The sequence below is a fragment of the Myodes glareolus genome, chromosome 3, assembly GCF_982192425.1.
Source record: "Myodes glareolus chromosome 3, mMyoGla1.1, whole genome shotgun sequence".
Lineage (NCBI taxonomy): Eukaryota > Metazoa > Chordata > Mammalia > Rodentia > Cricetidae > Myodes > Myodes glareolus.
The window spans coordinates 66,295,680-66,313,509 of NC_142028.1; the positions used below are offsets into that span (position 1 = coordinate 66,295,680).

The 17,830-nt window shown below is 49.0% G+C and overlaps 2 protein-coding genes across 2 annotated transcripts in view; one reads left to right on the forward strand and one right to left on the reverse strand.

The window, feature by feature from the left end:
- The window catches only part of Csmd2 (CUB and Sushi multiple domains 2), a 562,459-nt gene that overhangs the window by 288,177 nt on the left and 256,452 nt on the right, over positions 1 to 17,830 (reverse strand). The window lies entirely within an intron of this gene.
- Positions 9,256 to 9,963, forward strand: Hmgb4 (high mobility group box 4). The gene has a single exon (XM_048434363.3). It carries the CDS (start codon positions 9,398 to 9,400, stop codon positions 9,944 to 9,946), a length of 549 nt encoding a protein of 182 aa, XP_048290320.1. The 5' UTR covers positions 9,256 to 9,397; the 3' UTR covers positions 9,947 to 9,963.

Consider the following 17,830-nt stretch of genomic DNA (forward strand, 5'->3'; position numbering starts at 1 on the left):
GAGCACTGTCCACTTGTACCAGGAAGACATGGGTCACCACATTGATTGTGGCCTGACTTTGTCCCACCCCCACTCTCTCAGCACCTCCTGGCACCTCCCCAGAGGGATGCCCAAGATGCAGACACTCTCAGCCTAGCAGCCATGGAGTCTTTTTGCTATGGGCAAGTGCTTCTGTCTCCCTACAAGCAGTTCCATAAACTCCACAAATGAGCAGAACTTTGCAGTTTGGCTGACTGTTTGCTCCAGGGAGCCCCCAGCTGCACCAGGCAAATGTTTTCCCTTCAGATTTGTGGCTCCCTGGAGGATGTGTCTGAGCCTGGAACACAGAGGAACAAGGCCCCAGGTTGGGTCTGTGGCTGGGGTAGCGAGCTTTGCTGTTGACATCAAGGTCTTCTGCTTTGGGTGGCAGTGCAGCAGGAGGTGTCACCGGGGCGGCAGTAGGCTGGAGGTATTGGAGTCTTCCATCACAGGCTCAGAGTCGAAGGACTGGATGCTTCCTGCCTGACATCCACCATGTGTCCTGAGATGCTGATGCAATCAAACTGAGAAGGTGCTTGGGATGCTGCATCAGGGGCCTGGGACTAGGTCCTCACATTTTTTAGAAATGATGCCCTGTCCCCTTCTGTTTCCAATCTAAGTCACATGGTTCCACTCTTCCCTAAGCACTAAAAGACTTCAAAGAGAACTCTGTGCCCCCCAACTGGTGGCTCTGGAAAAGGACAACCATGCACATGTATTACATGACAATTAGCAGCAGCCAACTGGATCCGGGTGGTAGATCATGTGACCTACGCTAGACCCATCAGTAGAGAGACTCCCGGGTTGAGGTTGCCTGGTGGAGAGGAGGAGTGGGTGCTCACTGAGATGAAGAGGAGGGGGACTGCCCCTCTGGTGTAGGAGGGCCTTCTGTTCGTGTGCTGCTTTCATTGGTTAATGAATAAAGAAACTGACTTGGCCTCGTTGGTAGGGCCGAACTTAGGTAGGAGGAGAAAACAGAACTGAATGCTGGGAGGAAGAAGGGCAGAGTAAGAGAAGCCATGGATCCTCTGCCTGAGATGGATGCCAGTTAGAATCTTGCCAGTAAGCCACAGCCACGTGGCAATATACAGATGAATGGAAATGGGTTAAACTTACATGTAAGAGTTAGCCACTAAGAAGTTAGAGCTAATGGCCAAGCAGTGATTTAATTAATAGAATTTCTGTGTGGTTATTTCGGGTGTAAGCTAGCCGGGCGACCGGGACAAACAAGGGACCCTCTCCATGTAATACCCCTCCACCTAGTTCTGTGGGTGATGAAGTAGGGAAGGTGTGCCAATATCTCTTCTTCTACTCCTGGAAACGTTGTCTTTCCCTGGCCCATATGTCCACTAGTCCCCTTCTAGCCCTGCTCCAGGCTGCATGGGATAGTGTCTCAAAACAGACTGTACCCTCATGGGTCTCAGTAAGGCTCTGCTCTGTTCTCATCCAGGTATCTACCACAGCAAGGAAGACCCGAGATCTGGGACAGTAATCTTGATGCCCTGGAACATTGAAGCCCTGTAGTAATGAGACAAGTGAAGAAGGAAGAGCGTGGTTGGGTGTGGTGGTATACACCTTTAATCCCAATACCTGGGAGGCAGAAGTAGATTGACCTCTGTGACTTCAAGGGGAAGAGGTAGATTGACCTCTGTGACTTCAAGGGGCAGAGGTAGATTGACCTCTGTGACTTTAAGGTGTGGTAGCACATGCCTTTAATCCCAATGCCTGGGAGACATAGGCAGACAGATCTCTGAGTTCAAGGTGTGGTAGCACACACCTTTAATACTAGCACTGGGGAGGCAGAGAGGGTGAATCTCTGTGAGTTCAAGGACAGTCTGGTCTACAGAGTTATTCCAGGACAAAGATATACAGAGAACCTGTCTCAAAAAGTAAAAGTAAAAATAAAAGAAATAGAGGTTAAAGTAAAGTCACATAAAGATGAAAATACACAGAGAATCTTGATACTGTATGCTATTATGCTCTCTTTGAATTGTTTGAATGCTGAGGAAGGAGCAACAGCTGCTAAAAGACTTTTGTTTATAAATGCTGCTGAACTAACCCAAGATAGGTATTTTGAAAATACCTTGCCTTCAAAACTGAAGTCAAAAGGTATGTTATTTTGGAGAAGAGATTTTGCTTTTGTTTCCACATAAAATGAGAGGCTGTGGATTCATTCTGAGTTAAGAAAAATCCAGTTTGATCAAGGAAGACCACCTGAGAAATCTCTAATAGGAACAGATGGCCTGGATGTCTGAGTTCTACATCCAGAACAGATTCAAGACTGCTGCCTGAGATGATCAAGACTCACAGGATAGTCCAGTCAGGACTTGATTATAACTCTAAATTTTCTTTAGGTCCCCATAAGATTATCAGCACCCCCAATCAGCAGGAAGTAGCCTGGAATACTACGCCCACATTCCCAACAAATAATCTATGGATATTTTTCTTTGTTTTTTTTTAAGAGGGGGAAGTGGTGCAGGAGAATTATCTGTATTCTGTCAATCATGTATTTTAATAAAATGCTGATTGACCAGTCAGGAAGTATAGGCAGGTCAATCATACAGGAAGTAGAGGTGGGGCAATGAGAACAGGAGAAGGCTAGGAAGGAGGAAGCCCATTCCTCCATTCCTGCCCAGACCACAGAGAAGCAAGATGTAACCTGCCCCGCTGGAAAAGGTACTGAGCCACATGGCTAACATAGACAAGAATTACAGGTTACTGTAAGATGTAAGAATTAGTTAATAAGAAGACTGAGCTAATGGGCTCATCAGTTATAATCAGTTTATAACCTAATGTAGACTCTGTGTGATTTTCTTTGGGACTTGCCGACTGTGGGGTACTGGGTCGGACAGAAACCCCAACAAGCTGACCCTCATGTTACAAAGCCCCTCATACCTGGCATGACTAGGGGCTATGGAACAGGCTTTCAGAGCTCAATGACCATGACAATCTCATAAGGTATCAACCCTTCTCTTTGTCTGGTCCAAGTATCTGCTGATGCCTCTGGCGGATTCTACACAGGTGCAAGTGAAGAAGTTTCAGGGTAGGGCTGGGCCTGGGAACCAGCCAGTCCTGAGTTTAAATATAGGCACTGCTCTTAACTAGGGAGACATATAACATCACTTCTAGGAGGGTCTGATTCCTCACCAATACCATGGGATTCCTCCATACAGTTGTGCTCCCACAGACTGCACTCTGGGGACTGTGCTGATACAGTAAGGGCCCCACAGAAGGAATATGAGTGGTACCTGACCAATGTACAAAAAAATGATACCTCCAGAGAATACAGGATTGATTAACCAGACAACTCCCCCAGTAGGCTTCCAAGGTCAATGAAAACACTAGCAACTGCTCTGGGCACTGAACAGAGCTAGGGTGGAAAGGAAGCGACCTCAGAACTCTCTCCCACCAGCAGTTCCTACCTTCTCAGTCCTGCCATTTTCCTCCTGCACTGGAATACGTGACTGGGAGAAAGAGGAGCCTGCCTCTTCTAGGGAGGGTGGCTACAACTGCCTTATGATAGCTCCTAGCATACTTCTCTCGGAATGCTCACACAGATGAAATGTGTAGATGGCTTCCAAGGGCCTTGTCCACACCACTGATACTCTGAATATTATTCCCTTGCCCCCAGAATGTGGCTCTGAAGCATAGCTGGGTGATCTTGCTTCCTGGGCAGTAGCATAGTCAGGGCTTTAGACCCTATGTGCACACTAAGGCCAGCAGGGGGTCTCAAGAGTGTCATGGAGCTGGATTCTGTTCTCACTGCTACACTGGTCTATGACCTTGTGGCAGTGGCTCTACTCTCTGCATCCACAGTCACATACAATGACAGGGGACAGGATGCTGCTTTTATGATGCTAATTGCTTAGGCAGAGCTAGCTGTCAAAAAGCCTCAGTGTATAGCAATGACCTCTGGGCAGCCAGGGAGCCTCCAGGGGTAAGGGAATACCAGAGGGGAAGCAATGTGAGGTAGAGACACCACACAGAGGTCCCTTAAGAAGTCTGCCTGGTGACCTGGACTAGAATCTTTCAAATCCTTAGCTGGCTCACTCAGGGTGAGTAAAGTGCCTGCTATGGGTCTCAGTTTCCCCAACTATTTAGTAACAATGACAATACCTACTTTGAAGGACAGTTGAGAGGTCAGGTGAGGTGCTGTCATCTGCCACTCTCCACACTGTGTCTCATCACAGCAAGGTCCAGACACAAACATGGGGGCCATGAGGGCCATGGTGTATGAGGCATACACTATGTCTGGAACCAACCAGGGTTGGGCTGTCAACATGATAAGGCTGCAGTTGAGGAGAATCAAAACCAGGGAGAGGAGAGTTCCTGTCTCCTCTTATCCCATCCCATCATGCCTGTGTCCATGCTATGTATCATGTCCCATCACACGTGTGTCTGTGCTGTGTGTCCTGTTCCATCACACGTGTGTCTGTGCTGTGTATCCTGTTTCATCACACATGTGTCTGTGCTGTGTATCCTGTTCCACCACACGTGTCTGTGCTGTGTGTCCTGTCCCACCACACGTGTGTCTGTACTATCTATCCTGTGCTATCACACGTGTGTCTATGCTGTGTATCTTGTGCTATCACATGTGTGTCTGTGCTGTGTGTCCTGTCCCATCATACGTGTGTCTGTGCTGTGTATCCTATCCTATCACATGTATGTCTGTGCTGTGTATCCTGTCCCATCACACCTCAGCACATTCTATGTATGGGTGGCTTCACGTGGAAGAAATTCAAATCAGTCTGGAGCAGGGAAGCAATCAGTAGTTGTTGTAACCAAACCCCAGAAGATCAGGGCTGCAGCTGGCTCAGATGTCCAGAACTAGGAGCTCAAAGGCCACCAGCCTAGCTCTGCAGGGCTGTCTGCTGGCTGACCACAAATGGCAGCTGCTTGAGGCTGAACCACAGATTCACCATGGCACCTTCATCACCAGAAAGAACACAGATATCTTTCCTAATGGTAAACAGAAAAAGTTCACTGTGGGTCTCAGGTCATTTGCCTAGGCCATGTGCCCATCTCTTAGGGCAAGGACATGGTTTCCAGAAGGACCCTAGGACTAGTGTAGGAACAGTTCTCCAAAAAAAAAAAAAAAAAGGAATGAATTGAAGGGATGCCAGGTGTCAGGTGGACAAAAGATGGCCACTGTGGTTGGAAACAGGTCAGGGGGTTGGAAAAAATAGGTACAGTCTCTAACCCTGTGGGTTGAGTGGTTTGTCAGGGCCTGTAAGGGATTCCCCCCCATACATGGTCTAGTTTTAGATCTGCCTTTCCAGAGGTGACCAGGTTGGTCTGACCCTCACTCCCAATGGGGATCCATTCTTGCACCTGACCGTCTTCTGTTTCCTGTCTACCTACCCGCCAGACTGTGGCTCTGCAAGCTCCTCCCCCATTCTCTAAGGCTGGAATCATACTTAAAGAACATGCATTAAAACTCAGAAATCAGCATCGCTACAGCACTGTCTGCTGGAAGGCTTAATCTAGATGTTCCCAGCTGTCTCCTAATGCCCTCTGCTGATTCCAATATCCAACCTGGCATCTCTCCTCCTACTGAGTTACCACACCACTTCGGTCTCATCCAAGGTGTGTTAGATTACTTGTTTCTCCAAGACCTGGATGTCTAAAGAACACCAATCATATGTTTGGAACTTGGATGTGGCTTGGTGTAATGTTTTCTTGGGATTGAACCCAGGATGTGAGTGTGGAGGGCCACCACCGTGGGGGCAGTGCTCCAATTATGGCATCATAGAAAGGGCTTGTGTGCTGTCAGTGTGACCCATTACTGCTGCTGACCCCTTGGGCAGGTTTGCTGAAGTGATGCCCGGCAGTCTCCTCTGCTATGAAGACACAGCTGTCCTTTCCCTGACCCCGAGTCCAGTTCACACTGTAGTGAATAGCATGGTGCCAGCGGCCTTTCCTCCTTTCATTGCACTATGTAAATCCTGGCTCTGTCGGCATCCTATACTGCTTTTCATTGTCTCGTGTGTCTGTGCTCACATGTGTGCGTGCGCATGTGCATGTGTGTACATGTACACGGAGGGTAGAGGTCAACCTCGGGTGCTGTTGCTGCTGCTCTCTGCCATGTCTTTTTGACACAGGGTCTCCCTCACCGGCCTGGGGGTTGCTGATTTAGGTAGGTTAGCTGACCAGTGGCCACCAGGGACTCTCTCGTCTCCGCATGCCAGTTTTGTTTCCCTTTGTGATGTGGGTTCTGGAAACCAAACTGAGGTCCTCGCGCTTGCACGGCAAATGCTTTCCCAAGGGAGTCATCGTCTCAGCGCCTGTGGCTGCTTCTCAATGACTCGGCCGAAGACACCGCTGACAAGCAAAGCCAGCTCTGGAATTCCTGTCTGTCGAGCCCTGGAAGCCATACTCTCCCAACTTCACGTTACCAGCACCAAGGGAAGGGGCCCTCTAGGACCTCAAGTGAACTTGCCTAGATGGAGTTCTGTGATCAGCTGGAACTATTAGCGAGCCAAATCAGTCTGTGGGTTTTCTTATAACCATCAAAATAGAATAATACATTACACACATACTAAATACGGTTCAGTAAAACTGGATACCGTGGCTTCCTCCTTTCAATGGGAGGGAAAACTGTGCCACCATAGGGTCCATGAATGGATCATCATTCTCAGAAACAGGCTCATACCCTTTATTTATGTACATGTTAGTTAATGAGCCATGACAAAATATTTTTTATTATAAACTACAATCAAGAGGCCTGAAACAAATACTGAACTCATATGACCAGACCAAGGACCAGAAGATTTATAACCCTTAACCCATAGCCTGTTTGTACAGATAAAACTTTATTGGAACGGACATAGCCATTTTTATGCATCATCTGAGGTTACCTTTGAGTCAAAATGTCAGAGCTGAGTATTCACAACGGAAGTCCTGCCATCCACAAAGTCTGAGTTCTTTATTGTCTGACTGCTCGACCATTGCCCCTGTCTAGAGGACGTCTCATAATTCAGGACATTAGATGCCTCTGCCTAGGCTGGACCCTTACCCTTGGCAGGCACTCTCCCTGAAGGTCCTCCTGGGTCTCGAGGGACTGTGGGCCTCTGAGTATCTAGAATCGTCTACTTTGCAGTTACTGTCTATACAGTGAGAGATTACCGGCATGGTGCTTTGGTCAAGGTTCCAGCAGGAAACAGATGGTGACTCAAATTAGAATAATTTGAAGAGTGTATAATAAACAGACTGTCCACCGAGGTGAGGGGTAGGCCTCAGGAAGATCCGGGGGTGTAGGGAAGTGACAGAGGACTCAGAGTCAGTGACAGCACAACTGTCACCAGCCTAGACAGGAGAAGACAGGAGAGGGAGGGATTTATGAGCCTGGGAGGAGAGCTGTTCCCAGAGGACATGGTACCATCGGAAAAGACCGCTGGTCCAGGGAGGCGAGAGCTCCAGGTGACCTCCAGGGGGTGGAGGCAGGAGCCAGGCGCCTCAAACTCACACCCTCCATTCCTGATCTCTTGAGGTTCCTCACTCTAACTGGTCACATGACATGGACCTTGGTGTGGCTCAGGCTGATCATCTTCCTAGGAGAGTGGCCCTCTGGCTGCACACCAACAGATTCCCATAGCTTTTGTATCCATTTTGTCTTTTCCTACTGTGTCTGCTAGCATACAGATGGTTATCGTGGCTATGACGAAAGGCAGCTGCACATGAAGCGAGTGTGTGTGTGTGTGTGTGTGTGTGTGTGCGCGCGTGTGCGTGTGCGCGCGCACAGTCTGGTAGTATGTGTAGACTAACTGAAGTTCTTCCTCACACCTCACTTTTGATATCAGGAAGGATTGTACGCTACTAATCTCTGAAGACCAGGCCAACTCCAGCATATTTGGAAAAATCAACCTTTTCCCCTCACAATAAAGAGCAAAATATTACTGATAAATGTCCTGGAGTAACAAGTTCTCATTGACGATCTCAGTCTCCTTTCTCAGCTCCTCAGACACATATGTGTGCACGTGTATACACACACATGGGAAGGGGGCCTTCTACTGGTATGGTATCTTACAGTTCATCTGGAGCAATGACCCCTTCTAGTTCAAACACATTTTAGGAGAAATCCTAGGCTCACAGCAAGATGTGTTTAGATGCCTTTCCTCACCACAAGCCAACCTTTGAAGCCTGTCTTGGAGGTCTCATAATATGTTCCTTGTAGGACTCTGCTGCTGAGACCATCTGTATACTTCTGGACGACCCCCCTCCCCGACACACGCTGAACCCCAGGAAATAATGTGCACAGGCTGAGACCAAAAACTCACACCTAGTCCCTCCCAAAACAGTTTTCAGCATGGTGGCTCCAATCAGCCAACACTCAAGAGTCATGGCTCCTGCCTGTTGGGGGCTGCTTAACTTTGGTCCTTTTTATGCCACTGAGAATTCGTTTTCTTGTCCTATGCGTGTGGCATGGTCACCCGCTGAGTTCTTAGCAAATCCCCTTGCACACAGACAAGTCTGCTGGCCTCTACTGCAGTCTCTAGGGAGTCTTAACTACTTATGTCCATTTGCTCGGCTGTTACTTGCGTTTTGTACACTAACCCTAAGAAATGAGAACTCTTTCGAAGATGGTGAGGGAGCCGCCCAAAGAGCTAAGAATTCATATTTTCAAGAACTCCAGTGTAATTAAGAAACTCCCCGGTTCTCCTTCTTCCTTCCCCTCAAAGATCAGTCAGACTCTGAGCCCAAGAGCTTGGGTTTTAAATTAGACAACTTTGTCCTGACAGGAACCGAGTCCCAGCTGTCATCGCTGATTATTTTTAGTCACTACTAAAGCCCTTTGTGCGGCAGGCATTGCCACTGCTCAAGGCAAACAGAAAGCCTTCACATATTATCCTGACAGCTCCGGAGCCATCCACCCTCCTTGTGTTCATTATTTCTAGCCTGGGTGGAGGATGAGGAGGCGGCATCCTGACAATCTCCCAGGGAGAGAGGCAGCCCTTGCTATGACCCACTGTAGGATGAGGATGCAAAGGTCCCGGAGGCTGAGCAAAGCCCACAGCCTCCAGGAAGCCAAAGGAAAAGATTCTCAGGACCAGTAGTTACTCTAACAAGGTTGAGATAAACCCTCATCTCTCCTTAGAGGAAGAAAAAAAGTCCCTGGAGTAACCAACCACTAGGAGGGCCTACATGCCAATGACTGAGCTTGGCTGGCATTGGCCAGCTCAGGGATGACATCACAGTTTCCATTCTTTGACCCAACAAAGCCACCAGCACTGAAAAGCCGGAGCTCTGACTGAGGCTCACACACAGAGAGAATTTCACCACAAGCAGAGCACCTTCTAGACTGCTCCTGGGGGGTAGAGACGGAAGTCTCTGCTATCCGAATTAGTGGAATCCAGAGAAAGGAAACCATGGTTATATAAACATGGGGAAAGAAGTACAGCTAAGGCCCAAGGTGAATGTCTCATCTTACATTCACTTTATGCTGAATTACAGGAACAAGTTCAAGGAGCAACAGCCAAACGCCTACCTTGGCTTTAAAGAGTTCTCTAGAAAGTGTTCAGAAAAATGGAGATCTATCTCAAAGCATGAAAAGGCAAAGTATGAAGCCCTGGCCAAACTCGACAAAGCCCGGTACCAGGAAGAAATGATGAACTACGTGGGCAAGAGGAAGAGGAAGAGGAGGAGGGACCCACTGGCGCCTCGGCATCCCCCGTCATCCTACCTGCTCTTCTCCCAGGATCACTATCCCCAGCTGAAGCACGAGAATCCCAACTGGTCAGTGGTGGACGTGGCCAAGGCCACAGGGAAGATGTGGTCCTCGACAGCGAACGTGGACAAGCAGCCCTACAGACAGAGGGCAGCGCTTCTGCGAGCCAAGTACTTCGAGGAGTTGGAGGCCTACCGCAATCAACCTTGTGGCCACAAGGGGAACTTCCGGGGACCGGCCAGGAGGACCAGTTTGAAAAAATAAAATGTCACTGAACTGCCTGTCTGGCCCTGGTGTCCTGTGTGGTTAGAGTGCCGAGAGTGAGTGGCTTGTTTTGAGGTCCAGCCGGAGGTGGTTCAGGGAAGGCTGGCTTTCAGAGACACAGGCTTTAGAGAGAGAAGACTGGCTACAGGGACCGACTCACCTGGGGTGAGGTGGAGCATGTGAGTGAAAGTTAGGAACACCAAGCCCAATAGAGAGGGCGGCAGGCCAAGAGCTTAGTCCCGGCTCTCACTTGATCCCACAGGCAGCAGTGAGCTGGACTTGGAAGCCAGAAGAGTCCCAGCCTGAAGTCTCCAGGTACTTATAGTGTCCTGACTAGGACACCCCTGGAATGGGCCTGGGGCTGAATTTATGGACTAACCGGCACCCATTCCTCTTCCTCTAGGTCACACAGCTTCCTTTGTGACCAAAGTAATACGATTTATTAAACTTAGAAGTCCTATCTACTGCCATTTGTCTGGGCCCAAACAGGCTGAGGATTATGCTGTCTGATTTTCTTCATCTCCACACACTACAATTAAATTCTGGGTGTAGAATCGGGTTGACTGGGTTCCCACATGCCAGGTCCATGTGACTGGGGCTTTGTGAAGTCCCTGCCCTGTGTGATAACCTAATGACAGAGAAGGTTATAGCATAAAACACAGCACCGGGAGTCGTGACGAACGGAGGGAGGGGACAAGTCCAACCTTGAAGTTTTCATGTTAGTGAACCCCTCCCCCATGGCTGACAGCTGGCACTCCAACTTGGCTCGGCTTCCCCTCCACCCTCTCAGGAGACATCCTCATTTTCTGCTTCATTGAAAAGACAGAGATCCTCAGAATTAAGTGCTCTCCGTTCTCTCCAAATGCAACCCACACTCATCCCTCCTGCCTCGTGGCTCCTAGGGAGCCACCTTCTCTGCCTCGGAAGTGGGATACAGCACCTGCCTTATGAGTTAGCTTTGCCACGACATGAGGCGAGGCAGTCCCCAATACCTAAAAGGTGGCATTACTTCTAACCAACGGTACTCTACCTTGCTAGCCAACTTACCTTGAAAGTTTCCTTGCTGTGGGACTCAGAGAACTGAGGGGATGTTAAACCAGCCTGAAAAGTAGAGGCTCTGCCCTACACACTCAAGGGACCAGAAGCTGTGGCACCCATACCAGCAGGCCCTGCATCCCCACAGTCGAGGCATCCCGTGACAACTCAACCATGGCTGGAGACCTTGGTTGTGGCCTCGTGAAGCCTCAGACATTGGATGCTAGTCTTAGGGTGAAGATATTTGTGACTTAAGAACCTCCTGGCTTATTCCCTTCAGGAAGTTCAAGACTGGTGAGTCTCCATAGCCAGCAGACGATTAAAATCTAGAAAGGTGCTGTGTGAAGACAAGGCTCAACAGATGCCAGCTGGCATCCTTTTAGAAGGCACTACTGGCCGCCACGTTTCTCGGCCTATTCGCTGCCCTGTCTATTGTCTCCAGCCCTTTGTTACCAACAAATCCTTGAAGCGAAGATTCAAGCATCGTCCCCTCTGTCCAGTACTTAGACCCACACGATCCTACTTAGAGGCAGGTGGTAGCTGCCCGGTGGACAGTTGCATTGTCATGTCACACTCTGCTCTGGGGCCTCACACCATCCATCCTTTCTACGTTCCCGTGTGGTTATGAGAGTGTGGGTAGTCAAGCCAGGGTGTTGGCCACAGGATTCAGAGCCGCTAATGAAAGAGAATCACCGTAACTGGGAGGAGATGACTCTGTTGGCTTCTAATGACCACAATGTGATGGCATGGGGAGGAACATTGGGAGGAGGAGAGGGGAGCCTGCATCTAACACGATGGGTGAGAGGGCAGGCAATTCAGTGAGGCCTCCCTGCCCTTGGGGAGACAGAGAGCAAGCCTCTGGGCCCTATCTCTGTGCTTGTTCATGTAGTCATTAATTTATTATTCATCTATTTTAGAAACTTTCCAGCGTCATACCAGTAACTTCTGGTACTTGAGGACATATTAAGGGAGGAAGAAACAGAAAAGTCAGCCAAATACACTAGAATCATCATGTGTGCCAGGAGATAGACAGACAATGATGGGTTAGGTAGAGGGCGCTCTCTCTCTCTCTCTCTCTCTATCTCTATCTCTCTCTCTCTCTCTCTCTCTCTCTCTCTCTCTCTCTCTCTCGTGTGTGTGTGTGTGTGTGTGTGTGTGTGTGTGTGTGTGGAATTAAGAGCGCAACTCTACCATCCAGGGGTCAAACAAGTTGTCAGGGCTCCACAGCAAGTGCTTTCACCTCTGGAACCACCTAACCATCCCAGGGTCTATGTTTAAAGCACCTTTGAGCATCCCAAGTCCCGAGGGGAGAAAGTCCATCAGAGCACTAGGGCAGAGAGGGATAAGGTCCGAAGGCAGGAAGCAGGCATGGCATGCCAGAGCGCCTTGTGTGAGACGAAGTCTGAGAGGTTCTAGGCTTGGCAAGTTCCTATGAAATATGAGTACAGGGGCCAACCACAGAGGGCTTTCAGTGCGGCTGGGAGGAGCCGTGTGCTTCCATTTATGGTGTCTGTTATTGATCATTCTAGAATCTTCAGAGACTATCAAGTGCCAATCTCCCATGATGAGTGCAGGAAAAGGAGGCAAAGCTAGGAGATATGAGGTTAATAAACTCATGTTCTCCTCCAAGAGCAGAGATAATGAGGATCCTCCATTGGGAATCGCCTGGAGTAACCATAGCCAAAAACCTAGCGTGACAACTGTGAGGGTGCCCTCTGTGTGGTTTGTTCTCCCCAGAATGGGGACCGGTAGGCATGGGTATCAGAGTGTTCCAGAGAAATGTTTAACCTACAACCTCACATGTCCATGGGGGGGGGCAAGTTGTTCTGCACCAGCCCTACCCCTAGCCCCCCTCCCTGTAATGAGCTCAGGTCTGCCTTCTGATCAGTTCCCCAGGAATGAAGTGGACCCTCCTTTTGCCTTTCCTTCAGCTGCCAATTGATTCTGTGCTGGAGAGGGAAATAAGTATATTTCATTTATTGGGTTTCCCTTCAAATCCCGACAGAGAAGCAGATCAAGGACGCAGGGCAATCGATGTGAGCTGTCACTCAACCACACTGGCATCTTTTTGTTGGCTGCACCGTCCACTAGGCCCTCAGCTGTTTAGGGGACTGAAGCTCCAGTTCTAGACAGGGTGTGGTCGCTAAGGTGAGGTCACAAAGCCTGGGGTGTCCCATAGTCTTGTCGTGTGACCTCTGGCCACACTTCCTCAGACGTCATTTGCCCTGCAGTTTAAACTGAAGATAAACCACGGCCACTGCTGTAACTGGTGTGATGTGTGGGGTGCCCTTGAGAATAGGGGTGGTGGTGTTTGGCTAGGTCTGCTGGAAGGTAGCTTAAGGAGGGTGAGGGCATTGCCCTAAGGAAGCAGAATCAGAAGGACCAGGGGACTCTGAGGTTTTCCTTGATGTTTGAGTTGGGGTGCAGGGACAGAGAAGTTCCTGTTAACCCCCCAACAGCTTTGCTGTCCTCATCTGGGGTTCCTGTCCCAGGCTCTACTGTGCAGACTGCTGGCTATGCTTCTAAGATTCTCCCCTTTAACAATGACATGCTTGCCCGGTCACCTGTCACCTGTGGGAGTCAGACAAGACATAATCAGGCCATGGAGGCCTCACCAGTCCCATTGTCCCTAGGCTTGTAAGATGGTCTTAGTGGCCCCACCTCCTGATATTTGCAGCCTACCCACCTAGTGTGGGCTGGGCCTAGAGACCCCATTCCAATAAACAGAACAGTACAAAAAATGTTGGATTGTCATTTGTGTATGCTCATGTGTGTGGAAGTTAGAGGACAAGGTCAATTTTCAGGTGCTTAGAACATACCACACACACACACACACACCACATATATACACCACACACACACAGAGAGAAACCACACATGGTCTCTCACTGGCTGGAACTTGCCAACCATCTACCTGTCTCTGGTCTGTGATGGATTATAAGAGTGTGCCGTCCTTCTTGGCTTCTTTTATTTAGGTTCAGGGGACAAAAGGCAGACCTTTATCTAACTGAACTACCTCCCCACCCACGTCATTTTTACAAATACCAGGCTGTAAATCCTGAGACTTTACACAGATCTTCTTGCTTGCTTGAAACACGCTGACATATGGAAAAATGCCTCTGAACAAAGGTCATGAGGCAAGGCACACAGGGTAGATGGCAGTGCACGCAATGGGAGCTGAGGTACCCAGCCTGGACTTCACGGCACTGAAGCCTTTCAAGATCCGAGAGAGAGCCAGGAATGGACTGTCTTCAGGCAAGAACTGGGCTTTGTCGTCCCAGGGCCACCCGCTCTGCTGCTCCAACTCGTGACACAGAGAACCTAAGAGGTGTATCATTTTAATGCCATTAAGGCTTGGGGGGGGAATCATTTGTTGCCACCTGGAATAGAGTGGATGAAGATGCTGGGCATCAAGATAAGACAGCCATGACACAGACCTGTAAAATGTGAGACGGCTTTGGAGTCAGGCGTCTAGGGGGCAAAGACTGGGAGTGATATTGTTGGAGTTCAGATGTTCTAGCAGAGTGTTGAAAGGCAGACATGGAGGGTGCTGCCTGCAGGAGCTCAGAGGAGGGGAGGAGTGCCTATTAGACACTGGAAGAAAGGCAGCCTTTGTGAGGTGGGATCCAGTGAAGTCTAGTGATACTGTCATGTGTGGTTTTGTAGCAAAGAGGGGGTGTCTGGGGTTAGACAGGATTCCTCACTACATCCTTGAGAGAAAAAAAATCCCTGAATCAGAGAGGAACCAGGACCTACTACTTTTCAAAGCTCTCTCTCCTGAGAGCAAATAATGTTAAACATTAGGAAAAGGCTTTGGAGAGATGTTTGGAGACAAGGTGGGGTGGGAATGATATAAGCCTTTGGTTAAGACTTCAGAGGAGCAGAAAGTTCCCAGAGACTCTTAGAGATCAGGTTTGGCCTCAGGGACCCTCTAGATCAAACAAGAGGCCCGGTGGGACCTTTGAGAGCTGCCCCTTGGCTGTCTTGGCTGGAGGTCTGGATAGGGAAGGCTTATTTCCAGTGAGTAGGTGGGTGTTGCTACAGTCAAGTAAGTCATTAGAAGTGAATCTCATGGTCTCTGCGTTCACTCTGAGTTCACTATGTACTCCAGGTGGTGACACATGAACTTAACCCCGAACAGCACGGGACACCTCTTAGGCTTTGTGTGTCTGGAGCCCACTGTGTTTTAGAGCTGGGCCACAAGCTGCAGCACAAGTGGTTCTCGGGGCTGAAGAGTCCAGTTCTTTGCAGATCATCCTAGTGCACATGGTGGTGATGTCAGGGAGAGTTACAGGAGACCCAGAAAAGTTTCAGGAAAAACCTTACTGGAGAAAAGACCGACAGCTGGAGCCCAAAAAAAGGGGCTGGGAAAGAGCAAATTTCATAACGAGTGGGTTACTCAATCAATGTTTGTTTAGTCTTGCAATCTATCTGGCCTCAAACTCACAGTGATCCTCCTGCCTCAGTCTCTTGAGTGCTAAGATTATAGATGCACACTCTTACGCCGGGTCCAGTACAACATTTGAAAGGGCATTTGGATGAAGGACCAAGCCAGTGCCAAATGCATGCTTTTAAGGAAAGTGGGTTTATGGGAAAGATACCAGGAGTTGAGGAAGAGACCTGAGTCATGAAGAACTGTCTTAGACTTTCAAACAGGATCAAGGAAACATCAACTTTTTTTTTTCCTGGCTGGACTTCAAAATTCTTCTGGGCCCGTGACTCCTCCAATGTCTCGTGTTTCCCTTCTGAGTAGGAATGTTTGGAGTTGTGACCTAGTACCATCCTATGTTAAGACATGAGGAAGGGTCGTGTGTGTGTGTGTGTGTGTGTGTGTGTGTGTGTGTGTGTGTGTGTGTGTGTTGGTTCCATTTTGGAAATTGCCAAATCCAAATGGTCAGCTTTCTGGAGTCTCTACTTAAGGAATGTGTGCCATAGCCTCATGCACACTGGACCAGATTCACATGCGGATGCCATAATGGGCTGGGGCTTTGGGAACAAGTGACCATTTTGCTCATGGAAGAGACAGGAACCCGCAGGGATCGGAGGGCAGACTGTGGTCTGCAGCTGCAGAAGAGACTCAGGGTGACCTCTCCATGCTCCATCCTTGCTCGGGTGCCATCCTTTCCCCTTGCGTGCAATCTGGGCCAAGAGACTCACGTCTAATGACTTGAACACAGCCAAAGTAGCGGATGTCACTTCTGATAGCAGGTTATATAGAAAAGACTGTGGCTTCTGTCATCTTCCCTTTGGCTTGCTCTGATGAGCAGAGCGGCCTGTCAGAGCTGCTGTGTGGAAGGGAACTGAGGTGGTCTCCCGTTGACAGCAACTAGGAGCTGCAGCCTGTACATCCTTCAGGAAGACGTGGAAGCCATCCTTTCTCCAGTGGGAGCCCTGCTGGACGACCTGATCTACCTTAGTGTGAATCTAAAGCCTGAGAATCCCACATAGCCACACCCAGGCAATAGGAGAGAATAAACATTATTCCAAACTGCTAAGTTTGGGGGTAACTTGTGATAGGCAGTAGATAACTGATACACCCACTCTGAGGTTCTGTAATGCATTTCCCACCAGAATCGTCACCCTAGTTGACCCTCTAGTGCTCAGGGTCATTGCTCCCTATACTCTAGTCTAGGATCACCCACCTTGGTTGATTTATTTATTCTGTGTGAATGCAAGGGCACATGTGTGCATGCATAAATGTGCCACAGCACGCACATAGAGGAGGTCAGAGGACAACTTGTGGGAGTCGGTTCTCTCTTCCCGTCACATGAGTCCTGGGAATCCAACTTCAGGTCGGCAGGCTTTGGGGGCAAGGGTCACCTGTTGAGCCCTCTCTCCCACCTCAGGATCCATCCTTTCTATCTTTGAGGTCAGGAAGTATTCCGATCATCCTATGGTTCAGGTACCACTTCCTCCAGGAAGCCCCTCTGCTCTGACCTACTACTCCTCCGTGCTTCCATGACAGCTCTGTAAGCCAGCGACAGCCATCGTAGTGCACAGTAAGCTGTAACTACTGCTTGTCTCCCCAGATGGTGGAGGCAGACAAGAGCCTTGCCTCACTCAACTGGCATCCTAAAACATGATACAGTGCTTCCCACAGATTAATAATAATAATAATAATAGTAATAATCTTGTCAATGTTTATGCCATGCCTGCTACTGTTTGAAACTATTTAATGCAATTATCTTACTTAATAAAAAGACCTAGAGAGGCGAGGCACGTAGATGCAAAGCTATAATTCCAGCACTCAGGAAGTTAACACAGGAAAATAGTTGTCGCAAGTTCAAGGCTAGGCTGGTTGACTGGATTCTATAAATAAGCAAGCAAACAAACAAACAAAACAAAATCTGAATGAGGGAGAGAAAGAGAGAGAGAGAGAGAGAGAGAGAGAGAGAGAGAGAGAGAGAAACACGAGAGAGATTGTGATTGTGGCGGCCAGAGGTTGACCACAATGTCTTCCACAATAGTTTGTCACCTTATTTTTTGAGTCGAGGTGTTCTATTGGACTATCCTCCTAGTTACACGACCACCAGGAGTTCAGTTGGGCCTGCTCACAAAAGATTACCACAGCTGGGCTTGTCTGTAGATTCCCTCAGTGAAGGAAGAGATGGAAGGGTCCCTCCCAACCAGTTGTATGCAATTCTGCCCTAACTGCACACGGCCTCAATGTCTCTGATAGGAGCTGTAGTATATAAGCAAGAATAGGCTGGGGGTTGGGGAGGCGCCCTCTATGCAGCTGTGGGGAAACTATCATCCTTGCTGGATTCCAGTCTTCCATGGTGGTTGTGATACGGTCACCTATGCTCCTGCCCAGAGGCCCTTGCCCATTGTAAGTAAACCTAATGAACT